The 21,381-nt window shown below is 36.9% G+C and overlaps 1 protein-coding gene across 21 annotated transcripts in view; it reads left to right on the top strand.

The window, feature by feature from the left end:
* TSGA10 (testis specific 10) overlaps nt 1–21,381 on the top strand; it is a 169,443-nt gene that overhangs the window by 116,446 nt on the left and 31,616 nt on the right. For 15 of the 21 annotated variants that reach the window (XM_024242280.2, XM_024242282.2, XM_063713358.1 and 12 more), the window contains one exon: nt 6,555–6,764. The exons of 4 other annotated variants lie outside the window; for them this stretch is intronic. In XM_024242280.2, the coding sequence (XP_024098048.1) occupies nt 6,555–6,764 (210 nt within the window). Of the gene's footprint in view, nt 1–6,554; nt 6,765–7,303; nt 7,573–7,596; nt 14,304–21,381 lie in introns of those variants that run through there. 2 more of the 21 variants (XM_054547303.2, XM_054547306.2) reach the window with 2 other exon arrangements.

The following is a 21,381-nucleotide window of genomic DNA, read 5'->3' as shown; positions in this document are numbered from 1 at the left end:
GTCTTAATGACCTGTCTATTGAAGTCCCCCACTATTATTGTGTTGCCATCTATCTCATTTTTAGGTCTAGTAGTAATTGCTTATAAATTTGGGAGCTCCAGTGTTAGATGAATAAATATTTAGAACTGTGAGATTTTCCTGTTAGACTCTTCCTTTTATCATTATATAATATCCTTCTTTGACTTCTTTAACTGTTGTTGCTTTAAAGTTTGCTCTGTCTGATATAAGAATAGCTATTCCTGCTCGCTTTTGGTTTTCATTTTGTATAGAATATGTTTTTCCACCCCTTTATTTTAAGTTTATATGAGTCCTTAGGTGTTAGGTGAGTCTCTTGAAGACATCAGATACTTATTTAGTGAATTCTTATCAATTCTGCCATTCTGTATCTTTTAGGTAGAGCATTTAGACCATTTACATTCAATGTTAGTATTGAGATGTGAGGTACTATTCTATTCATTATGCTACTTGTTGCCTGAATACTTTGTTTTTCTTTAATTGTGTTATTGTTTTATAGGCCTTGTGAGAATTATACTTTAAAGAGATTCTATTTTGGTGTATTTCAAGGTTTTGTCTCAAGATTTAGAACTCCTGTCGGCAGTTCTCATAGTGCTGACGTGGTAGTGGCAACTTCTCTCAGCATTTGTCTGAAAAAAAACTTTTTTTTTTTTTCATTTTTGAAGCTTAGTTTCACTGGAGACAAAATCTTAGCTGATAATTGTTTTGTTTAAGGAGGTAAAAGATAGGACCCCAATCCCTTCTAGCTTGTATGGTTTCTGCTAAGAAATCTGCTATTAATCTGATAGGTTGTTCTTTATAGGTTACTCGATGCTTTTGCCTCACAGATCTTAAGATTCTTTGTTTTGTGTTGATTTTATTATTTATTTATTTATTTATTTTTGAGATGGAGTTTCGCTCTTGTTGACCAGGGGGAGTGCAATGGCGCGATCTCAGCTCACTGCAACCTCTGCCTCCTGAATTCACATGATTCTTCTGCCTCAGCCTCCAGAGTAGCTGGGATTACAGGCATCCGCCACCACACCCAGCTAATTTTTGTATTTTTAGTAGAGACAGCGTTTCACCATGTTGGCCAGGCTGGTCTCAAACTCCTGATCTCAGGTGATCCACCTGCCCCGGGCTCCCAAAGTGCTGGGATTATAGATGTGAGCCACCGTACCTGGCCTGTGTTGACTTTAGATAACCTGATAACTATGTGCCTAGGTGATGATCTTTTTGCAATGAATTTACAGGTATTCTTTGGACTTCTTGAATTTGGATGTTTAGATCTCTAGCAAGGATGGGAAGTTTTCCTCAATTATTCCCTTAAATAAGTTTTCCAAACTTTTAGATTTCTCTTCTTTCTCAGGAACACCAATTACTCTTAGGTTTAGTGATTTAACATAATCTTAAACTTCTTGGAGGGTTTGTTATTATTAATATTTTTTTTCGAGACAGAGTTTCACTTTTGTTGCCCAGGCTGGAGTGCAATGGCACCATTTCAGCTCACTGCAACCTCCACCTCCTGGGTTCAAGCAGTTCTCCTGCCTCAGCTTCCCAATGTTATTTTTTTAATTCTTTTTTCCTTCTCTTTGTTGCAATGGGTTAATTCAAAAGCCTTGTCTTCATGCTCTCAATTTCTTTCTTCTACTTGTTCTAGTCTATTGTTGAAACTTTCCAGTGTTTTTTGCCTTTTTCTAAGTTTGACTTTCATTTGCAGAAGTTGTGATTGTTTTTTATTCATGCTATCTATTTCTCTGGAAATTTTGTCATCCATATCCTATATTTCTTAAAATTTCTTTAAGTTGATTTTCACCTTTTTCTGGTGCCTTCTTGAATAGCTTAATAATCTACCTTCTGAATGCATTTTCTGGCAATGCAGAAAATGCCATTAAGAGATTTGTCATTCAGATATTTCTGGCAATTCAGTTCCCAATAAGTTCCTCATTTTCCATCTGACACTTCCTCAGCCTGGACCTCACTGCTTATATCACTATAAGAATTTTGGTCACAACAATTTTACAAGTCTCTAGGGAGTTCCAAACTTTCCCTCATCTTCCTGTCTTCTAAGTCCTCTACACTCTTCCACCTTCTGCCAGTTACCCAATTACAAAGCTGCTGCCACATTTTCAGGTGTTTTTATAGCAATGCCCCACTCAGTACCAGTTTTCTGTATTAGTTCTCACATTCTTATAAAAAGAATACCTGAGGCTGGGCAATTTATAAAGAAAAGAGCTTTAATTGGCTCACGGTTCCACATGCTCTACAGGAAACACAGTGGCTTCTGCTATGCTTCTGGGGAGGCCTCAGGAAACTTTTACTCATAGCAGAAGCCAGAATGGGAGCAGGCACATCACATGACCAGAGCAGGAGGAAGAGAGAGGGCAGGGAAGGTGTTACACAACAACCAGATCTTATGAGAACTCACTCACCATCATGAGAACAGCACCAAGGGGATGGTGATAAACCATTCATGAAGGATTCACCCCTATTATTCAATCACTTCCCATGATGCCCCACCTCCAACATTGAGGATTATAACGTGACCTGAGATTTAAGTGGGAACACAGATCCAAATCATATGAATTAGCTAGGACTTCTAGAAATATGTTGAATAGAACTGTTGAAAGAAGACATTGTTGCCTTGTTCCCAATCTTAGAGGAAAAACATCTAGTTTCTCACCCTTGTCTGATATTAGCTGTAGATTTTTTGTAGATTTTCTGTAGATTTTCTTTATCAAATTGAGAATTATCTTCTATTCCTACTTTGTTGACAGTTTTTGTCATGAATGAATATTGGATTTTGTCAAATGCTTTTTCTACGTCTATGGATGTGACTATATGATTTCATTAGCCTGTTGATGTGATGGATTACATCAACTGATTTTTGAATGTTGAATCAGCTTTGAATATCCAAAATAAATTGCACTTGGTCATGGTGTATAAGTCTTTTTACACTTTATTGTATTTAATCTCCTAATATCTTGTTGAAGATTTTGCATGTATTTTTCTGAGAGATATTAGTCTATAATTTTTATTTCTTGTAATGTCTTTTGCTGATTTTGGTATTAGGGTAAATCATTTCTACTATTTTCAAGAAATTGGTCCATTTGATCTCAGTTATCAAATTTGTGGGCACAGAGTTATTAATAATATTCCCTTATTATTTTTATGTCTATATAGTCCATAGTAATGGCTTCTCTTTTATTTCAGTATTAGTACTTTTTTCTTGATTAGCCTGCCCATATGTGCGTCAATTTTATTGATCTTTTAAAGGAACCAACTTTTGATTTCTTTGATTTACTCTATTAATTTCCTGTTTTCAGTTTCATAGATTTCTGCTCTTATTTTTCTTTTCTTCTGTGTGTATAGTTTGGATGTTTGTTCTCTCCAAATTTCATGTTGAAATGTGATCTCTAATGTTGGAGATGGGGCCTAGTGGGAGGTGTTTGGGTAATGGAGGCAGATCTCATGAATGGCTTGGTGCTCTCCCAAGGCTAATGGGTTGACATGGGATCTGGTTGTTAAAAGGTATCTGGGGCCGGACTTGTGGCTTATGCCTGTAATCCCAGCACTTTGGGAGGCCTAGGAGGATGGATCACTTGAGGCCAGGAGTACGAGACCAGCCTGGCCAGCATAGCGAAACCCTGTCTCTACTAAAAATACAAAAATGCGCAGGGCATGATGGCACACACCTGTAATCCCAGCTACTCAGGAGACTGAGGCATGAGAATTGCTTGAGCCTGGAGGCAGAGGTTGTGGTTGGCAGAGATCGTACCACTGCATTCCAGCCTGGGCAATGGAAGGAGACTTTGTCTCAAAAAAAAAAGGTACCTGAGACCTCTTTTCTCTCTTCCTTGCTCACTGTTTTGGTATGTGACACACCTCCTCCCCACTTGCCTTCCACCATCAATAAAAGCTTCCCAAGGCCCTCCCCAGAAGCAGATGCTGGCACCATGCTTGTACAGCTAGTAAAACCATGAGCCAAATAAACCTCTTTTTTTTTTTTAATAAATTACACAGTCTCAGGTATTCTTTTATAGCAATGCAAAGCACATTAATACATCTGGGTGTTTTTGGATTTAGTATGTTCTTTTTTTCCCTAGTTTCCTAAGGTAGAAGCTTAGGTTGTTGATCTTTTTTTTTTTTTTTTTTTTTGACACGGAGTTTCACTCTTGTTGCCCAGGCTGGAGTGCAATGGCACAATCTCGGCTCACTGCAACCTCTGCCTCCCAGGTTCAAGTGATTTTTCTGCCTCAACCTCCTGAGTAGCTGGGATTACAGGCGCCTGCCACCACACCCAGCTAATTTTTTGTATTTTTAGTAGAGACAGGGTCTCATTATTTTGGCCAGGCTGGTCTCGAACTCCTGACCTCAGGCAATCCACCTGCCTCGGCCTCCCAAAGTGCTAGGATTACAGACGTGAGCCACCACACCCGGCCAGGTTATTGATTTTAGATATTCCTTCTTTTCTAATATATGCACTCAGTGCTATAAATTTCTTGTAAGTACTGCTTTAACTACATGCCACAAATTTTGGTAAGTTATATTTTAATTTTTGTTTCATTCAAAATATTCTAAATTTTTTTTGTGATTTCTTCTTTGACCTATGTGTTATCTAGAAGTATGTTGTTAAATTTCTAAATATTTTGGGATTTTCCAACTATCCTTCTGTTAATGTATTTCTAGTTCAACTCCACTGTGGTCTGAGAGTATACTTTGTATGATTTTTGCTCTTTTAAGTTTGTTTAGATGTGTTTTATAGGGCATATGTAGTCTGTCTTAGTGAATGTTGCATGTGAGCTTGAAAAGAATGTGTGTTCTGCTGTTTTTGGATAAAGTACTCCGTAAATGTCTAGATCCAATTGATTGATAACGCTGTTCAGTTGAATTGTATCCTTGCTGGCTTTCTGCCTGCTTGATCTGTCAGTTACTGATACATGGGTGTTGCATTCTCCAATAATAATCTATAATAGTAATCTAGAATAGTAGATATGGGTATCTCTCCTTGCCATCCTATCAATTTTTTTGCCTCATATATGTTGGCATGCTCTGTTGTTAGGAATGTGCACATTAAGGATTGTTATGTCTTCTTTGAAAATTAACTTTTTACAATCATTATGTCATGCCCTCTCTTTATTACTGATAATTTTCCTTTCTCTGAAATTTGCTTTGTCTGAAATTAATGTAGTTACCCCAACTTTCCTTTTATTAGCATTAACATTTGAATATTAATATTAATTTATTGTAGATAAATAAGTAGATCTTGTTTTCTTATCCACTCTGACCATTTGTCTTAATTGGGGTATATAGATTAGTCACAGTTAAAGTAATTATAGTTGGATTAATATTTCCCATATTTATAAGTATCTTTAATTTATTGCCCTGTTCATTTGTTTGTTTAGTCTTCAGCGGCTCTTCTGCCTTTTCTGGGTTTAATTGAGCGTGTTATATAATTCCATTTTGTTTTTTCTCTTAGGGTATTAATTATATTTTCTTTGTATGTATTTATATAATTATTTGTATATGACTCCTCTAGTAGTCTGGATGTTTCATTAGAGCAGATACCACATACCATCGAATATGTACCTAGGCACAGTGACTGGAACATAGAGTATATTCAATAAATATGTGATGAATGAGTGGGTGGATGGAAGGATGGATAAAAAGTTGGCTTGGAGAATAAGAAAGAGTGAGTGAGGAAGGAAGGGAAGAGATAGAGAAAAAGTAGAAGTGAATTATGGCCAAATAACTTATAATGGGAGCAAATTCTAGTGCTTTACACTTGTAAAATCACTTGTAAAAACACATAAATTTATTTGCCTCTCAGATCTACTTGTCTTCACATTATAGCAAACAAATACTTCTCTGTAGGTGGCAGTGCACTTACATAAGACATTCTTCTGAAAGAAAAGGGTGGGGGTGGAATTATCTTGAACATTCAAAAGCATTTATGTAACTTAAATCTCATAGTTTTAAAAACATACTCTTATTTCCTATAATGTGGGTATATACTTAATTTATACTTGCCCTTAGTCTTTTTCCCTCAGAGGTATTAGTAAGTGTTAAAGAGTTATCAGTTTTCATTTTATGATATTATGATTGAAATTGACATGCCAGTCAAGAATTCAAAAACAGATGTTGTGAATAAAACAGTGGCTAGCATTTTTGTTTTTAACAACAACAATAGCATTTGTATTATAAAATAATTGAAACCGGCTAATATAGGTAAAACTGTTGGTCAAATGATATATCTCAACTAGCTTTGGGGCTGGGGACTTTTAAGTGGGAAAGGTTTTTTTTCCTAAGTACATTAAAAAGAATGGCTAAGTACATTAAAAAGTTGACCACCCTGCTCATGAATTTTATGTAAAAAAAAAATCAAAACCTGAATTTATCTTAGACTGTTTTGTACATATTGTTACTACCTGTATTATCTAAAACTTCATACAATCTAAGTGCACTACTCTTAGATTTGCCCCACTTCGTTTTCCATGTTATAGTTTTCTTCCAGTTTAATATATATGTATACATACATACATATAATTTTATTCTTACAGCACTTAAATGCAGAAAGGTCTTACAAGTCCCAGATTTCTACCTTACATAAATCTGTTGTAAAAATGGAAGAGGAGCTTCAGAAGGTTCAGTTTGAAAAAGTGTCCGCTCTTGCAGATTTGTCTTCTACTAGGGAACTCTGTATTAAACTTGACTCAAGCAAAGAACTTCTTAATCGACAGCTGGTTGCTAAAGATCAAGAAATAGAAATGGTATGTAATATATTTTTAAAATCTTTAAAATTGCTATTACTGTAAAGTTAGTATAATTTTGGAAAAGTAAGTTCTTTTTTATGTAATATTACATCAAGCCATGTCTTTGAACTTAGATTTTATTTTTAAAATCCAAGAGGTTAGTTTATGACAGCTGTATTCCAAACAACTTAAGACTGTAACAGAAACTCTTCCTTTGAGCATGTAATTTGCATTTACTTTTAGCCAGCAGAATCATAAAACACACTGACATAGCGATCAGCAAAGAACCATGAGGTTGAGGTTTATTTAGCTAAATTGTAACTTTAATGATATTCTTTTAAGCTAAATTTATTTACTAATTGGCCGGGTTCTTTTAACTGTAACTCAGTTGATTGTATCTACTTTGTGCCTGACATTGTACTTGCCACTGGGAGTATAATATTCAAAAGATATAGGTTCCTGTCCTCAGGGACTTCCCATTGACATACAAATAATTTGTAATGTATGATGTATTAATAAGAGACACTAAAAGCTTTATAGAGGAAATTTCTATTCAGCCCAGGAATATCAGGGAGGAGTACACAAGGAGATACTCAGGAGCTCTAAAGGAATGAGGCATCCCATTCAGAAGGAAAAACAACACAGACAAGGGTATGGAGTGAATAATAAGTACTTTGTAATGGCTAGTGTAGCATACATGCGAGGAAGTGGCTGGAGAGATAGAGCCCGAATTTTAAAGGGGTATATATAGAAGATGCATAGTATATTTGAAATAGTGGAAAATTTTGGTCATGTTTAAAGTTCTGTTATTATCAAACCCTATTGAACCTTTATTTTTTTTATTTTTGAGATGGAGTCTCACTCTGTTGCCAGGCTGGAGTGCAGTGGCATGATCTCGGCTCACTGCAACCTCCGACTCCTTGGTTCAACCGATTCTCCTGCCTCAGCCTCCCGAGTAGCTGGGATTACAGGTGCCCGCCACCACACCTGGCTAATTTTTGTATTTTTAGTAAGACAGTATTTCACCATGTTGGCCAGGCTGGTCTTGAACTCCTCGACTTTAATCCAGAATGTATGGAGATTTGAAGTTGTCTCAAACGTACTTTTAAAGCCACCATCATTTGCGCTCTCCAACAGTTGATCCTCTTCTAGCATGGACAAAGTCAATTCACCTAGCATATTCACAAATGGGTTGCAGATCCATTCCTTCCAAGTTCAGGGGTCTTTTCTGATTGGGAAGTAATGCTCAAATTCTTTTGAAAGCTGAGCTAGGTGATCATACACCAATTGGGAGAAAGAAGGCCCTGGCTCACCCTCCTTCAAAATCTCTGTTAATGTTTGAAAAATGTCAAAAATCCCAGTGTTCACTCGTTGCCCCCATAATTCCAGTTTGGCTTTTTTTGTTTGTTTTGTTTTGTTTCGCTCTGTCGCCCAGGCTGGAGTGCAGCAGTGTGATCTTGGCTCACTGCAGCCTCCGCCTCCCAGGTTCAAGCAATTCTCCTGCCTCAGCCTCCCGAGTAGCTGGGATTACAGGTGCCCGCCACCACACCTGGCTGATTTTTGTATTTTTAGTAAGACAGTATTTCACCATGTTGGCCAGGCTGGTCTTGAACTCCTGACCTCAAGTGATCTGCCCACCTCGGCCTCCCAGTGCTGGGATTTCAGCAGTTTAGTTTTGAATGTAGCCACTTTATCTGCGAACTTGAACACAGTTGTCATTCTCCCCTGAAGTGACAGATGGAGTTTGTTGAGCAGGCTGTATAGGTCATACAAGTAAGCAAGTTTTGAGACCCATTCTCTGTCACTAAAATGTGCTTCCAGTGGTGACATTTTCTGAAAGAAATCTCTGGAGTTGCTCTCATAACTCAAAAACTCTGGCCAGTGATACACCTTTAGAAAGTCATCTCACTTCTGTATATAAGAGAAGACGTGTTTCCTCTGCATTCATCTCTTCACGGAGCTATGCGAACAGACATGAGTTAAGGGCATGTACTTTAATGTGGCTGATAATTTTAATCACGTCCTGCAAAATGTTGTTAAGTTCAGGTGACATTTTTTGGATAGCCAGCATTTCTCTATAGATGACACAGTGTGTAGACTCACATTCAGAAGCGACCTCTTTGACCCAAGTAATGAAATCAGAGAGCTATCCAGCCATGGCAACCACTGCCATCTGTGCATATACTGACACAAAATGACCTGAATTCAGTTTTCCTGATATGTAGTCATTCAAAGACTTGAGTAGTCTGCAGCTGTGATGTTGGTTGGCAACAAAAGTGCACATAACATATCTTGATACACAGGCTCCTGAAAAATATATCACACAGAAACAAGCATTGTTGCCTTGCTGTCAACATCTGTAGACTCGTCAACCTGGATTGCATACCACGGTGATTCATTAATCCTCTCTAACAATTGTGTCACAATATCCTCTTAGTTCATCAATTCATCTAGTTATTGGTGCTAGCCAAAAGAGGAACACGTGCCACCTTTTGAACTTCAGCCTCTCCTAAAATTTTATGACATTATCCTTATCAGTAGGCAGGATCAACTCTCCACCAATAGCAAAGGGCTTCTTAGCATTAGCAATGTGTTTAGCCACTAAGAATGATGCTCTCAGTGGAGACACATTTGATGAAGTGGTGGCCTTTAATAATTGCTTCTGTTCTTTGTGTTCACATTTTTTTTTCTTTTGAAAAACTCCAAAGTCTTGTCTTTTAATACAGGGTGCTTGGTCTCCAAGTGGCAAAGTAGTTTTGAAGGTTTCATGGTTTCACTGGATAGCCGGTCACTACATATTATACAAAGCAGACTTGGAGAATGTGAATCTACCTGTTGCAATGAACCCATAATTTAGTAGGACTTGGTATTTTCTTTTAAATACAGCTTTCCTTTTGTTGATAGTCTTAGATTCTTCTGCTGTCTCATCATTGGGTCTTTTGCCCTTTTCAAAGGAGCTCTCTAGTGATGTTTGTTTTTTACTCATTTTGGCTAGGGTTAGCTTGTGGGCTTACCAAAACTATGACTGAGACAAGTACTCAGTGCAGGAAAGAGACACGGATGGAAGTGGTAAATAAAAAAATGGGCAGGCCACATGCAGACTAAAATAAGTGTCAGATTCTGACTTAAAGCCTGCCACTAGATGCAGCTGTACAATTGAAGCACATCAACTCACTTGCCACTATAAAGCCTACCACCAGATGCAACTTAATTGTCACTTGCCACTCAGCAATACGGTTTTGATATGAGTCTGCAAGCAATTGATTTATTAAGGTCTCTGTGCAGTCAAACCTCTCTGCTAATGTTAATCTATATTTGCAGCAGCTCCCCAGAGCTAACATCAGTGCCTCAGCTCCACCTCAGATCATCAGACATTAGATTCCTTTAAAGAGTGCACAACTGAGATCCCTTGCCTGTGTAGTTCACAATAGGGTTCCACTCCTATGAGAATCTAATGCTGCTGCAGATCTGACAGGAGGCGGAGTTCAGACAGTAATGCGAGTGATGGGGAGCAGTTGTAAATACAGATGAAGCTTTGCTGGCTCACCTGCCATTCACCTCCTGCTGTGTGGCCTGGTTCCTAACAGACCACAGACTGGTAGCAGTCTGTGGCCCAGGGGTTAGGGAATCCTGCTTTATCAGACATGTGGTTTGCAAATATTTTCTTTCACTAAGTATGTGGCTTGTGGTTTTTATCCTCTTAACAGGGTCTTTCTCAATTAAAAAGTTTTCAATTTTGATGAAGTTGCATTTATAAATTTTCCTTTTATGGATTGTGCTTTTGGCTTTAAGTCTAAAAATTATTTGCTATAGCTCTAAATCACAAAGATTTTCCTACTTCTTATTCTAAATGTTTTATAGTTTTATTTTTCACATTTAATTCCGTGACCCATTTTGAGTTAATTCTGCGTAAAGTGTGAGGTTGACATAGAGGTTCTTTTTTTTTTTTTTTTTTTTTGGCCTATGAGTATCCAACTGCTTCTGTACCATTTGTTTAAAAAGCTATCTTTCTGCCATTGAATTGATTTTGTACCCTTGTGAAAAATCAGTTGGGTATATTTGTGTGGGTCTATTTCTTGGTTTTCTATTTCTTTTACATTTACCTATATATCTGTCTTTCCCCCAATACCACAGAATTTTGTTTACTGTGGTTATATATTAAGTCTTTAATTTGGGTTCATCTGCTTTATTCTTTTTTTTTCAAAATTGTTTTAGGTATTCTAATCTCTTTGATTTTTCACATAAATCTTAGAATAATCTTTTTATATCTTCAAAAATCCTGCTTGAATTTTGATAGGAATTGCATTAAAATTGCATTAACTTGGGGAGAATTAACATCTTTACTATGCTAAGGCTTCCAATTCATGAACGTGATATGTCTTATTTAGATCTTCCTTGATTTCTTTTGTTAACTGTGTAGTTTTCAGCATGCAAGTTCTGTACATGTTTGGATTTCCACCTACAAAATTAAAAGAAGTATCTTTTTTTGAGCTATTGTAAGTGGTATTTTAGTTTTAATGTCATTGTCAATGTGTTCTTTGCTAGTATGTAGAAGTACAATTGATTTTTGTTTTTTGTTTTCTTTTGGTTTGGTTTTAGAGATTGGGTCTCACTCTGTTGCCCAGGCTGGAGTGCAGTGGCACATAGATTACTGCAGTCTTGAACCCCTGGGCTCAAGTAATTCTTTCACCTCAGCCTCCCAAGTAGCTAGGTGGCACTACAGACATGTGTCACCATGCCTGGCTAATATTTTGATTTTTGTAGAGATGGGGTCTTGCTATGTTGCCCAGGCTGGTCTCGAACTTCTGGCCTTAAGCAATCCTCCTGCCCCAGCCTCCCAAAATGCTGGGATTACAGGCATTAGCCAGCATGCCCAGCCAATAATTTTAATTTTTTTTTTGAGACAGAACCTTGCTCTGTCCCCCAGGCTGGAGTACAGTGGCGTGATCTTGGGTCACTGCAACCTCCACCTCCCAGGTTGAAGTGATTCTCCTGCCTCAGCCTCCCAAGTAGCTGGGATTACAGGCATGTGCCAACATACCCAGCTAATTTTTGTGTATTTAGTAGAGACGGGGTTTCACCACGTTTCCCAGGCTGGTCTCGAACTCCTGACCTCAAGTTATCTGCCCGCCTCAGCCTCCCAAAGTGCTGGGATTACAGGCATGAGCCACCGTGCCCAGCCAACAATTTTAATTTTTGAATGTTTATCTTGTGTCCTATGAACTTGCCAAATCCACTTACTAGTCCTAGGAGTTTTCCTGCAGATTGCGTGGGGTTTTCTAGGTAAACAACCGCTATATCTGAAAATAAGAACAGTTTTATTCTTTTCTGATCTGTTTGCCTTTTCTTGCCTTCTTGCACTGTTTTGTACTTAAGCACTGTGTCAGTTAAGAATGGTGAAAGTGGACATCTTACCTTCTTCCCAATATTAGGCAGAAAGCATTCAGTGTTTCACCACTAGTGTTATCTGTAGTATTTTGCAGTTGCTCTTTATCAAGTAGAGGGATTTCCCCTCTATTCCCATATTTCTAAGAGGTTTTATCATAGATTGATGTTGAATTTTGTCAAATGCTTTTTCAGCATCTAATTATAAGATCCAATGATTTTTCTTCTTTAGCCTATTAATATGATAGATCACATTAATTGTTTTTGAATATTGAACTAGCCTTCCATCCCTGAGATCATTCAGATAATTTTAAATAAGAAAAGAGAAGTTAGGGTCAAAAATATCTATATTGCCACCTTCATTCTCCTATAAAAATAGTTTAAAGCACTATCTGGACCTTTTTTTCAGTCTTAGTTTTCTTTGCTTTTCTTTTTTTTTAAATACATTTACTGAGATATATTTGTTGATATATAATTCACATAATATACAATATACCCTGGTCTTGATTTTCTATCTCTAAATTAATAGTATATCTATTAACTAACTCTTCTCAAGAGGAATTTTGAGAACATGAATTCCAAATATTCTTCCTTTAACATCTTTTTATGAATGCTTATGTTATGGGTGATTTCCTTAGGCATAATATGAGAAGTGCTTTGGAGAATCTCTCATAATTTTTGAAGGAAGCAAAGGATTTTAAAAAATGTAGTCATCACCTTAGGCTACAATGGATTTCAGAACCTAAAACTAGAATAAGGTACTTTCTCCCACTATAGACATTTTGTTACATTTCCTTCTGGCCTTTTCTTTTCCTGGCCAGATTTTTGTGTTCTTTTGCATAGTTGCAAAATAATATATTAAATGAATTATTCTACTGTTTACCATTTCTGTATAAAAAAATTAAAATTTTTATTGTATAAAACAACATGGAAAATTTTTTTACATAAAACTTTCATCACATTTTGCATTATATCCTTAAGATGGATTCCCACAAGTGGAACTTTTGGCACATACAGCCAACGAGCTTTCAAAAAGCCACTGCTTCACAATTAAGAGGAAACATCATGAAAACAAAAATGGAAACAATAGACCAGTTAGAAGTTGAATAGAGAACCATGGACAGCAGCAGCTAACAAGAGCCCTTCTGGGATCAGAGCAAGCCTCAAAAACTTGCCTCAAAACTACCCCTTCTGTGAGTTTGACAGAGAGTAGAATGGTGGTGATGAGGGGCTGGGGGTGAGGGGAGTAGGGGAAGAAGGGAGACGTTGGACAAGGGGTGCAAATTTTCAGTTACAAGGTGAATAAGTTTGGGAGATCTAATGTACAGCATGGTAACTACAGTTAATATACTGTATACTTGAAATTTGCTGTGAATAGATCTCATGTGTTCTTAACACACACATACAACAGTAACTAGTTGAGAGAGAGGTGATCGATATGTTAGTTAGCTTAATTGTGGCAATCATTCTACAATGTATGTGTGTATCAAAACATCATGTTACATTCCTTAAGTATATATAATTTTTATTTGTCAATCATACCTCAACAATGCTTGGGTTGGGAAGTAGTACCCCTGCAAAGGGATCAAATGTAATTGGATCAGACTGTGAAGCAAGGTAACCCACAGTTGATTGTCAAAATAAATAGAATAGTCAGCTAGCAATTAATAGAGGCTAATAGTTGGATTTGATACCAGTAGGGACAGATCAGCCAGACACTTAACAGGGAGATCAGAGAGAGACAGTCAAAGAGAGCCTGGCTAAATCCATTGCATCCTAGCGGGAGGGGCTAGAATGACGGTGTAAATGCCCATGGGAGGGGATCAGGGTAACTATGTGCATACCCTGAGGAGCAACATCAGAGGCTATATACTGCAAGGGAAACAGACATCATAGAAACAGTCCAGACAAATAAATAAGGAAATAAGCCAACCATAAAAAGCCCCAAGATGGGGAGGATCAGTATTTAGAGATGCTACAATATATTATTTAAAATTTCTAGTTTTTCAACAACAAAAATTTAACCCTCAAAAAGCCAGTAAAATGCAGCCCATCCATAGGAAAATAAAGCAAACAAAAGAAACTGTCTTTTAGAGCAGCTTATTATTTCCTTATTATTAGTCTCTATTTGATGAGACATTGTTATTAGGCCTTCTTTTACTTTTTTCTTTCTTTTTTTATTTGACAAATAATAATTGTGTATATTTATGGAGTACAATGTGACGTTTTGGTCTATGTATGTAGAAAGCTAATAACATATCAATCAACTTATCAACTTATTTTTTGTGTGATATCATTAAAATTTTATTCTTTTAGCAATTTTGAATTATACAGTAGATTATTATTAACTGTGGTCACCATACAGTGTAATAAATCACCAAAACTTATTTCTCCAGTCTAACTAAAACTTTGGACTCTGATCAACATCTCCCCTTTCTCCATCCTTCCTCCTCCCACCATTCTACTCTCTGTTTCTATAAAGTCAGCTTGTTTAGATTCCACTTATAAAGTAAGATCATACAGTATTTGTCTTTCTTTGCCTGGCTTATTTCACTTAGCATAATGTCCTCCAATTCCACCCAGGTTGCCATGAATGACAGAATTTTTTTCTTTTTAAAGGCCGTATAGTAGGAGTCCCCAACCCTTGGGCCGCAGACCTGTATGGGCCCATAGCCTGTTACCACAGACTGGTACCAGTCCTAGCCGCACAGCAGGAGGTGAGCGGTGGGTGAGTGAGCATTACTGCCTGAGCTCCACCTCCTGTCAGATCAGCAGTGGCATTAGATTCTCGTAAGAGCGTGCACCCTGTTGTGAACTGCGCATGTAAGGGATCTAGGTTGCACACTCCTTGTGAGAATCTAACTAATGCCTGATGATCTGAGGTGGAACAGTTTCATCCCAAAACCATCCCCACCCCCACTGCTGTCCATGGAAAAATTGTCTTCCATGAAACCAGTTCCTGGTGACAAAAAGGTTGGGGACCACTGCTGTATAGTATTCCATTTTGTATCTATACCACATTTTCTTTATCCATTCATCCATTTATGGACTTACTTTACCTCCTTAAGTATGACTTCCTTTATTTCTTTGAACATATTTAAAAGAGCTGCTTTGGGCTGGGCGCGATGGCTCACGCCTGTAATCCCAGAACTTTGGGAGGCTGAGGCGGGCAGATCACGAGGTCAGGAGATCGAGACCATCCTGGCTAACACGGTGAAACCCTGTCTCTACTAAAAAAAATACAAAAAAATTAGCCAGGCGTAGTGGCAGGTGCTTGTAGTCGCAGCTACTTGGGAGGCTGAGGCAGGAGAATGGCATGAACCTGGGAGGCGGAGCTTACAGTGAGCCGAGATCATGCCACTGCACTCCAGCCTGGGTGGCAGAGTGAGACTCCGTCTCAAAAATAAAAAAAAAAGAGCTGCTAAGTCTGACTGTATATGTTTGCTGTCCTTTCTTCTATCAACTTCTTTAAAAGCTATAACATTTAAAAGTAATAGTTGTAACAATATATCATTGGGCTTGTGACATATATAGATGTAAGTGTAAGATTAATATCACTAGTGAGAAAAGGAAGAAAAACAGCTATGTAGGAATAACATTTCTGTACTGAGCTGTAAATAAACAGTTCAACAGTAATAGTTGCAGATGTCAGTACCCCACTTTCAATAATGAAGAGAGCAGCTAGGCAGAACATCAACAAGGAAATATAAGATTTCAACAACACAAAAACCAAATTGGCATTAACATAAATGTATAAAACACTCTTCCAAAAACAGTAGAATACATAGTCTTCTCAACATGGAAGATCCTCCAGAATAGATCATACATTAGGCCATAATATAAGCCTCAATAGATTTAAAAGGATTGAACTTATGCAAAGTATGTTTTCCCACCACAATGGAATTGTTAGGGATTGATAAAAGAAGAATATTTTGTAAATTCAGAAGTATATGAAAATTGAGCAGCACATTCCCAAATAGTGGTGAGTCAAAGAAGAAATCACAAAGGAAAAAAAGAAAATACTCTGAGATTAGTGAAAATGAATGTGTACTGTGTCAAAACATATAGGATGCAGCTAAAGCAGTACTTAGAGGGAAATTTATAGCTATAAATGCCTATCTATATTAAAAAAGAAGAAAACTCTTAAGTCGCTAACCTAGCTTTCCACTTAGAACACTGGGAAAAGGGAACAAACTAAACCCACAGCAAGAAGAATGAAAATAATAATCAAGATTAGAACAGAAACTAAGTGAAGAGAAAACAATCAAGAATCAAAGAAGCCACAAGCTTGTTCTTTCAGAATACCAACAAAATTGACAAATCTTTAGCAAAGTGACAGAGTCAAATTACTAAAATCAGGAATAAGAGAAGGGACATCACTACTAACCTTATAAAAAAAGTATCATAGGGGAATATCATGAACAACTGAATGCCAAAAATTAAATGCTTAGATGAAATCAACAAATTTCCAGAAAAACACAAACTATTAAAACTGACTTAAGGAAAAGTAGAAAATCTGAATAAACCTGTAACCTAAAGAGGTCAAAATAGAAATTTTTAAACTTCCATAAAGTAATACCGAGGCCCAGATGGCTTCAGTTGTGAATTCTTCCAAATGATTCAAGATGCATTGACCCAGAATTTTTGCAAACTCTTCCAAAAGTAGAAGAGAACACTTCTTAATGCATTCTATGAAGCCATTATTGCCCTGAGGCCAAAGCCAGACAAAGACGTCACAGGAAAATAAAACTGCAGACCATTATCTCTTATGAATACAGATGAAAAATTATCGAGAAAATACTGTAACACTGAATCCAACAACACATAAAACGAAATTTACACCATCAAGTAGGGTTTATTCCATGAATGCTGGGTTGGTTTAACACCTGAAAAATCAGTTAATACATCATCATATCAATAGAATCAAGAACGAAAACCACACAGCCTTCTCAATGGATGCAGAAAAAGCATTTGGCAAAATCCAACATTCTTGCCTGATAAAAACACTCTATAAACTAGAAATAGAAACTTTCTTGACCTCACAAAGGGCATCTATGAAAAACCCACAGCAAACACTGTACTTAGTGGTGATTGAATGCTTTTGCCATAAGATCAGTATCAAGACGAGAATGCCCACCTTGCCTTTTCTATTCAACATTGTAGCAGAGGTTCTAGGCAGAGAAGTTAGGCAAGAAAAAGAAATAAAAGGCATCCAGATTGGAAAAGAAGTAAAGCTATCTCTGTTTGCAGGTGACATGATCTGAAATACAGAAAATCCTAAGAATCCACTAAAAAAGTATTAGAATAAATGAGCATCAGGGTTGTAGGACACAAGATCAATATCCAATTATCGTATTTCTTATTTCTATACATTAACAATGAACAATCTGAAAATGAAAAAAAAATTATATCAAATGGAATTGCATCAAAAAGGGTAGCACTAAAAAAGGACAAATACGGCCGGACGTGGTGGCTTATGCCTGTAATCCCAGCACTTTGGGAGGCCGAGGTGGGCAGATCATGAGGTCAGGAGATCAAGACCATCCTGGCTAACATGGTGAAACCCCATCTCTACTAAAAATACAAAAATTAGCTGGGTGTGATGGCACGTGCCTGTAGTCCCAGCTACTTGGGAGGCCGAGGCAGGAGAATCGCTTGAACCAGGGAGTCAGAGGTTGCAGTGAGCCAAGATTATGCCACTGCACTCTGCCTGGCGACAGAGCAAGACTCTGTCTAAAAAAAAAAAAGACAAATACTTGTATTTTACAAAACTACAGAACGTTGTCAACAGAAATTAAAGGAGACCTAAATAAATGGAAACACATCCCATGTTCATGGGCCAGAACACCTACCATTGTTAAGAAGGCATTACTCCCAAAACTGATCCACAAATTTAATGCAGTGCTTATCAGAATCCCAGGTGTCTTTGTAGAAATTGTCAAACTGATCTAAAATTCATATGGAAGTGCAAGTGAATAGCCAAAACAATCTTGAAAAAGAAAAACAAAGTTGGAGAATCACACTTCCTGATTTCAAAACTGGCTGCAAAACTGAAGTAATCAAGACAATGTGGTACTAGCATAAGGAAAGACATAGAGGTTGATGGAACAGAATTCAGAGTCCAGAAATGGTTTATACATTTGTGCCCAAATGATTTTTCAAAATACAGGTGCTAGGACAATTCAATGAGGAAAGAATCGTATTTTTAGCAAATGGCGACAACCTAATATCTATGTGGAAAAGAATGAAGTTGGATCACATGCAAAGATTAACTGAAAATGAATCATAGGGCTATATGTAACAGCAAAAACTATATTAAGAAGAAAACACAGAAGTAAATCTTTGTGACCTTGGGTTAGGCAGCGCTTTCTTAAATACACGTCAAAAACACACACACACACAAGAATAGATTAAGTAGACTTGATCAAAATAAAAAAAAAAAACCTTCTGTGCTGCAAATGATATCATCAAGAAAGTGGCAAGACGATGCACAAGATGTGAGAAGACATTTGCAAACCATATATCTGATAAGAGATTCATATTCAAAATATGTAGTGGTGGTTCATGCCTCTAATCCTAGCATTTTGGGAGGCCTAGACAGGAGGATCGCTTGAGCCCAGGAGTTCAAGACCAGCCTGGGCAACATGGCAAAAACCCATCTCTACAAAAAATACAAAAATTAACCAGGTGTGGTGGTGCACAGTCGTATTCCCAGCGACTTGAGAGGCTGAGGTGGGAGGTTTACTTCAGTGAGCCATCTTCATGCCACTGCACTCCAGCCTGGGTGACAGAATGAGACCTTGTCTCAAAAAACAAAAAACTAAGAACCCAACTAAAAAATTAGGCAAAGGATATTAATAGACATTTCTCTACATAAGATACATAAATGGCCAATAAACACATGAAAAGATGCTGAACATCATTAATAGAAAAATGCAAATCCAAACCATACTATTTCACAACCACTAGGATGGCTGTAATCAGAGAGAAGATAAAAAATGTTGACAAAAATGTGGAAAAAGTGAAACCCTCATACATTGCTGGTGGAAATGTAAAATAGTAAGGCAACTTTGTAAAACATTTTGGCAGTTCCTCAAAATGTTAAAAATTAGATTACCTTACAGCTCATAAATGTCACTTCTATCTATTCAAGAGGAATGAAAACATGTCCATACAAAAACTTGTATACAAATTTTTATGGCAATATTATTTGTAATAGTCCCAGAGTATAATAAGTCAAATATTTTTAACTCATGAATAGAGCTGTGGTTTATCTATGCAATGGAATATTATTAGGCAATAAAAGTGATGAAGTTTTGATCCTGCTAAAACATTGACAACTCTTAAAAACATTGTGCTAATAAAGGAAGCCAGTCACAAAAGACCGCATACACATTGTTTGTTTCCGTTTATATGGAATATCCAGAATAAGGCAAATAGTAGAAAATAGTTTAGGGGTTGCCTAGGGCCAGAGAAGGTTCTGTGTTGGTTTTTTTGTTTTTTGTTTTTTTTGAGACAGGGTCTCCTTCAGTGGCCGAGGCTGGAGTGCAGTGGTGCCATCTTGGCTCACTGTATCCTCGGCTTCCTGGGCTCAAGCGATTTCCCACCTCAGCCTGCTGAGTAGCTGGGACTACAGGCCTATGTCATCATGCCTGGCTAAGTTTTTGAATGTTTTGTAGCGATGGAGTTTCACCATGTTGCCCAGGCTGGTCTCAAACTCCTGAGCTCAAGCAATCCACCTACCTTGGCCTCCCAGAGTGCTGGGATTACAAGTGTTAGCCACCATGCCCAACCTTGAGTTTCTTTTTGGGGTGATGAAAAAGTTCTCACATTAGATTGTGGTAACGATTGTACAACTGTGTTAATATGCTAAAAATCATTGATGGCATGTGAATTATATTTCAAAAAAGCTATTGTCAAAAAAATCACGGTCTATTTTCTACTCCTGCCAGCAAAGTATATGAGATTGCCATTGCCCAATGTAATGTTCATTAACACAAACTAACAAATTTGCAAATTAGATAGACTAGAACAGTGTCTTTGGTAGAGTTTTTCCAGTTCAGCTGAAAGAGAGTTTGCTCCTAGTCTGCATTTAGTAATGACCTTTTTGATGGTCATGACTAGAGTGGGGAATGCTGGTGGCGTCGATTGGGCAGAGGCCAGAGATACTGCTAAGCATCCTGTAATGCATAGTGCTGCCCCCCACTCCAAATAATTATCCAACCCAAAACATCAGTAATGTTGAGGTAAGAAGCCCTGAACTAGTAATGGCATCTTGTTTTAGTTTATTTGATTACTAGTAAAGGTAAATTTTCCCCATACGTTTACAATTTAATTGTATTTCTCCTTTTGTAAATTTTCTGATCATTATCATTTAGCTCATATTTCTCATCAGTTTATATGTGTTCTTTATGTTAGTAGAGATATAAGCTATTAATTTTATTTACTAAGTTTATTTGTCTTCCAGTTGTTTCCTTTCAAATTTTGGTTAAGTTTATATTGACTATCAAAATGTTTATTTTTTTAAGGTGATGAAACTTTTTTTTGCATTGTATCTAGCTTAGAAAATTTCCCTACTTACCTATCTCCTTTCCCTGTAATTTCATTTTTATTTCTTTTCACTGGAATTTAAAGCTTAACTTTTCAAATTTAACTTTTTAAATGCATATAGAATTTGTTATGTATATGACAAGATAAGGAATAATTGTTTTCTAAATACTAGTGACTGTTCTTCCTCCTTTTTAAAAAACATTTGTCTCACTGAGCATATTTTCAGGCTCAAGATAATTTTCAAAAGGAAGCTTTCCACAAGTTTATGCAAGAGAATATAAGAGATTATGCCTTATATTAATTATAATTATATTTAATTACATTATTAAATATAATTATTAATTATATTAAGAGAATATAAGAGATTACTCTTTATATAAGAATATAAGAGATTACTCCTTATACTCCTTAATTATGGAGTCCAATGACATTCTATAAGCATGTAGCTCACCTAACTCAGGACAAAGCAGTGCTCACAGATATCATCAGACTTGCAGGAGTATATAAAGAAATATCAAAGCTGATAGTAGAAACTGGTTGCAGTTTGAAATTAATAAGCCTTTTCTTAAATTAATGAATTTTCTGATATGATCAGAGAGATGGAGAAAGTGATACTATACATATATGTGTGGTGTGTTTATTTGGTAAGAAGGAGGGACACAATTTCAAATCACATTAAAAGTAGTTGCCAGTTTATAAC

Source organism: Pongo abelii, chromosome 12 (assembly GCF_028885655.2).
Source record: "Pongo abelii isolate AG06213 chromosome 12, NHGRI_mPonAbe1-v2.0_pri, whole genome shotgun sequence".
Classification (NCBI taxonomy): domain Eukaryota; kingdom Metazoa; phylum Chordata; class Mammalia; order Primates; family Hominidae; genus Pongo; species Pongo abelii.
Note: the sequence above shows the minus strand (reverse complement) of the source record. Positions and strands in the feature narration are given on the sequence as shown.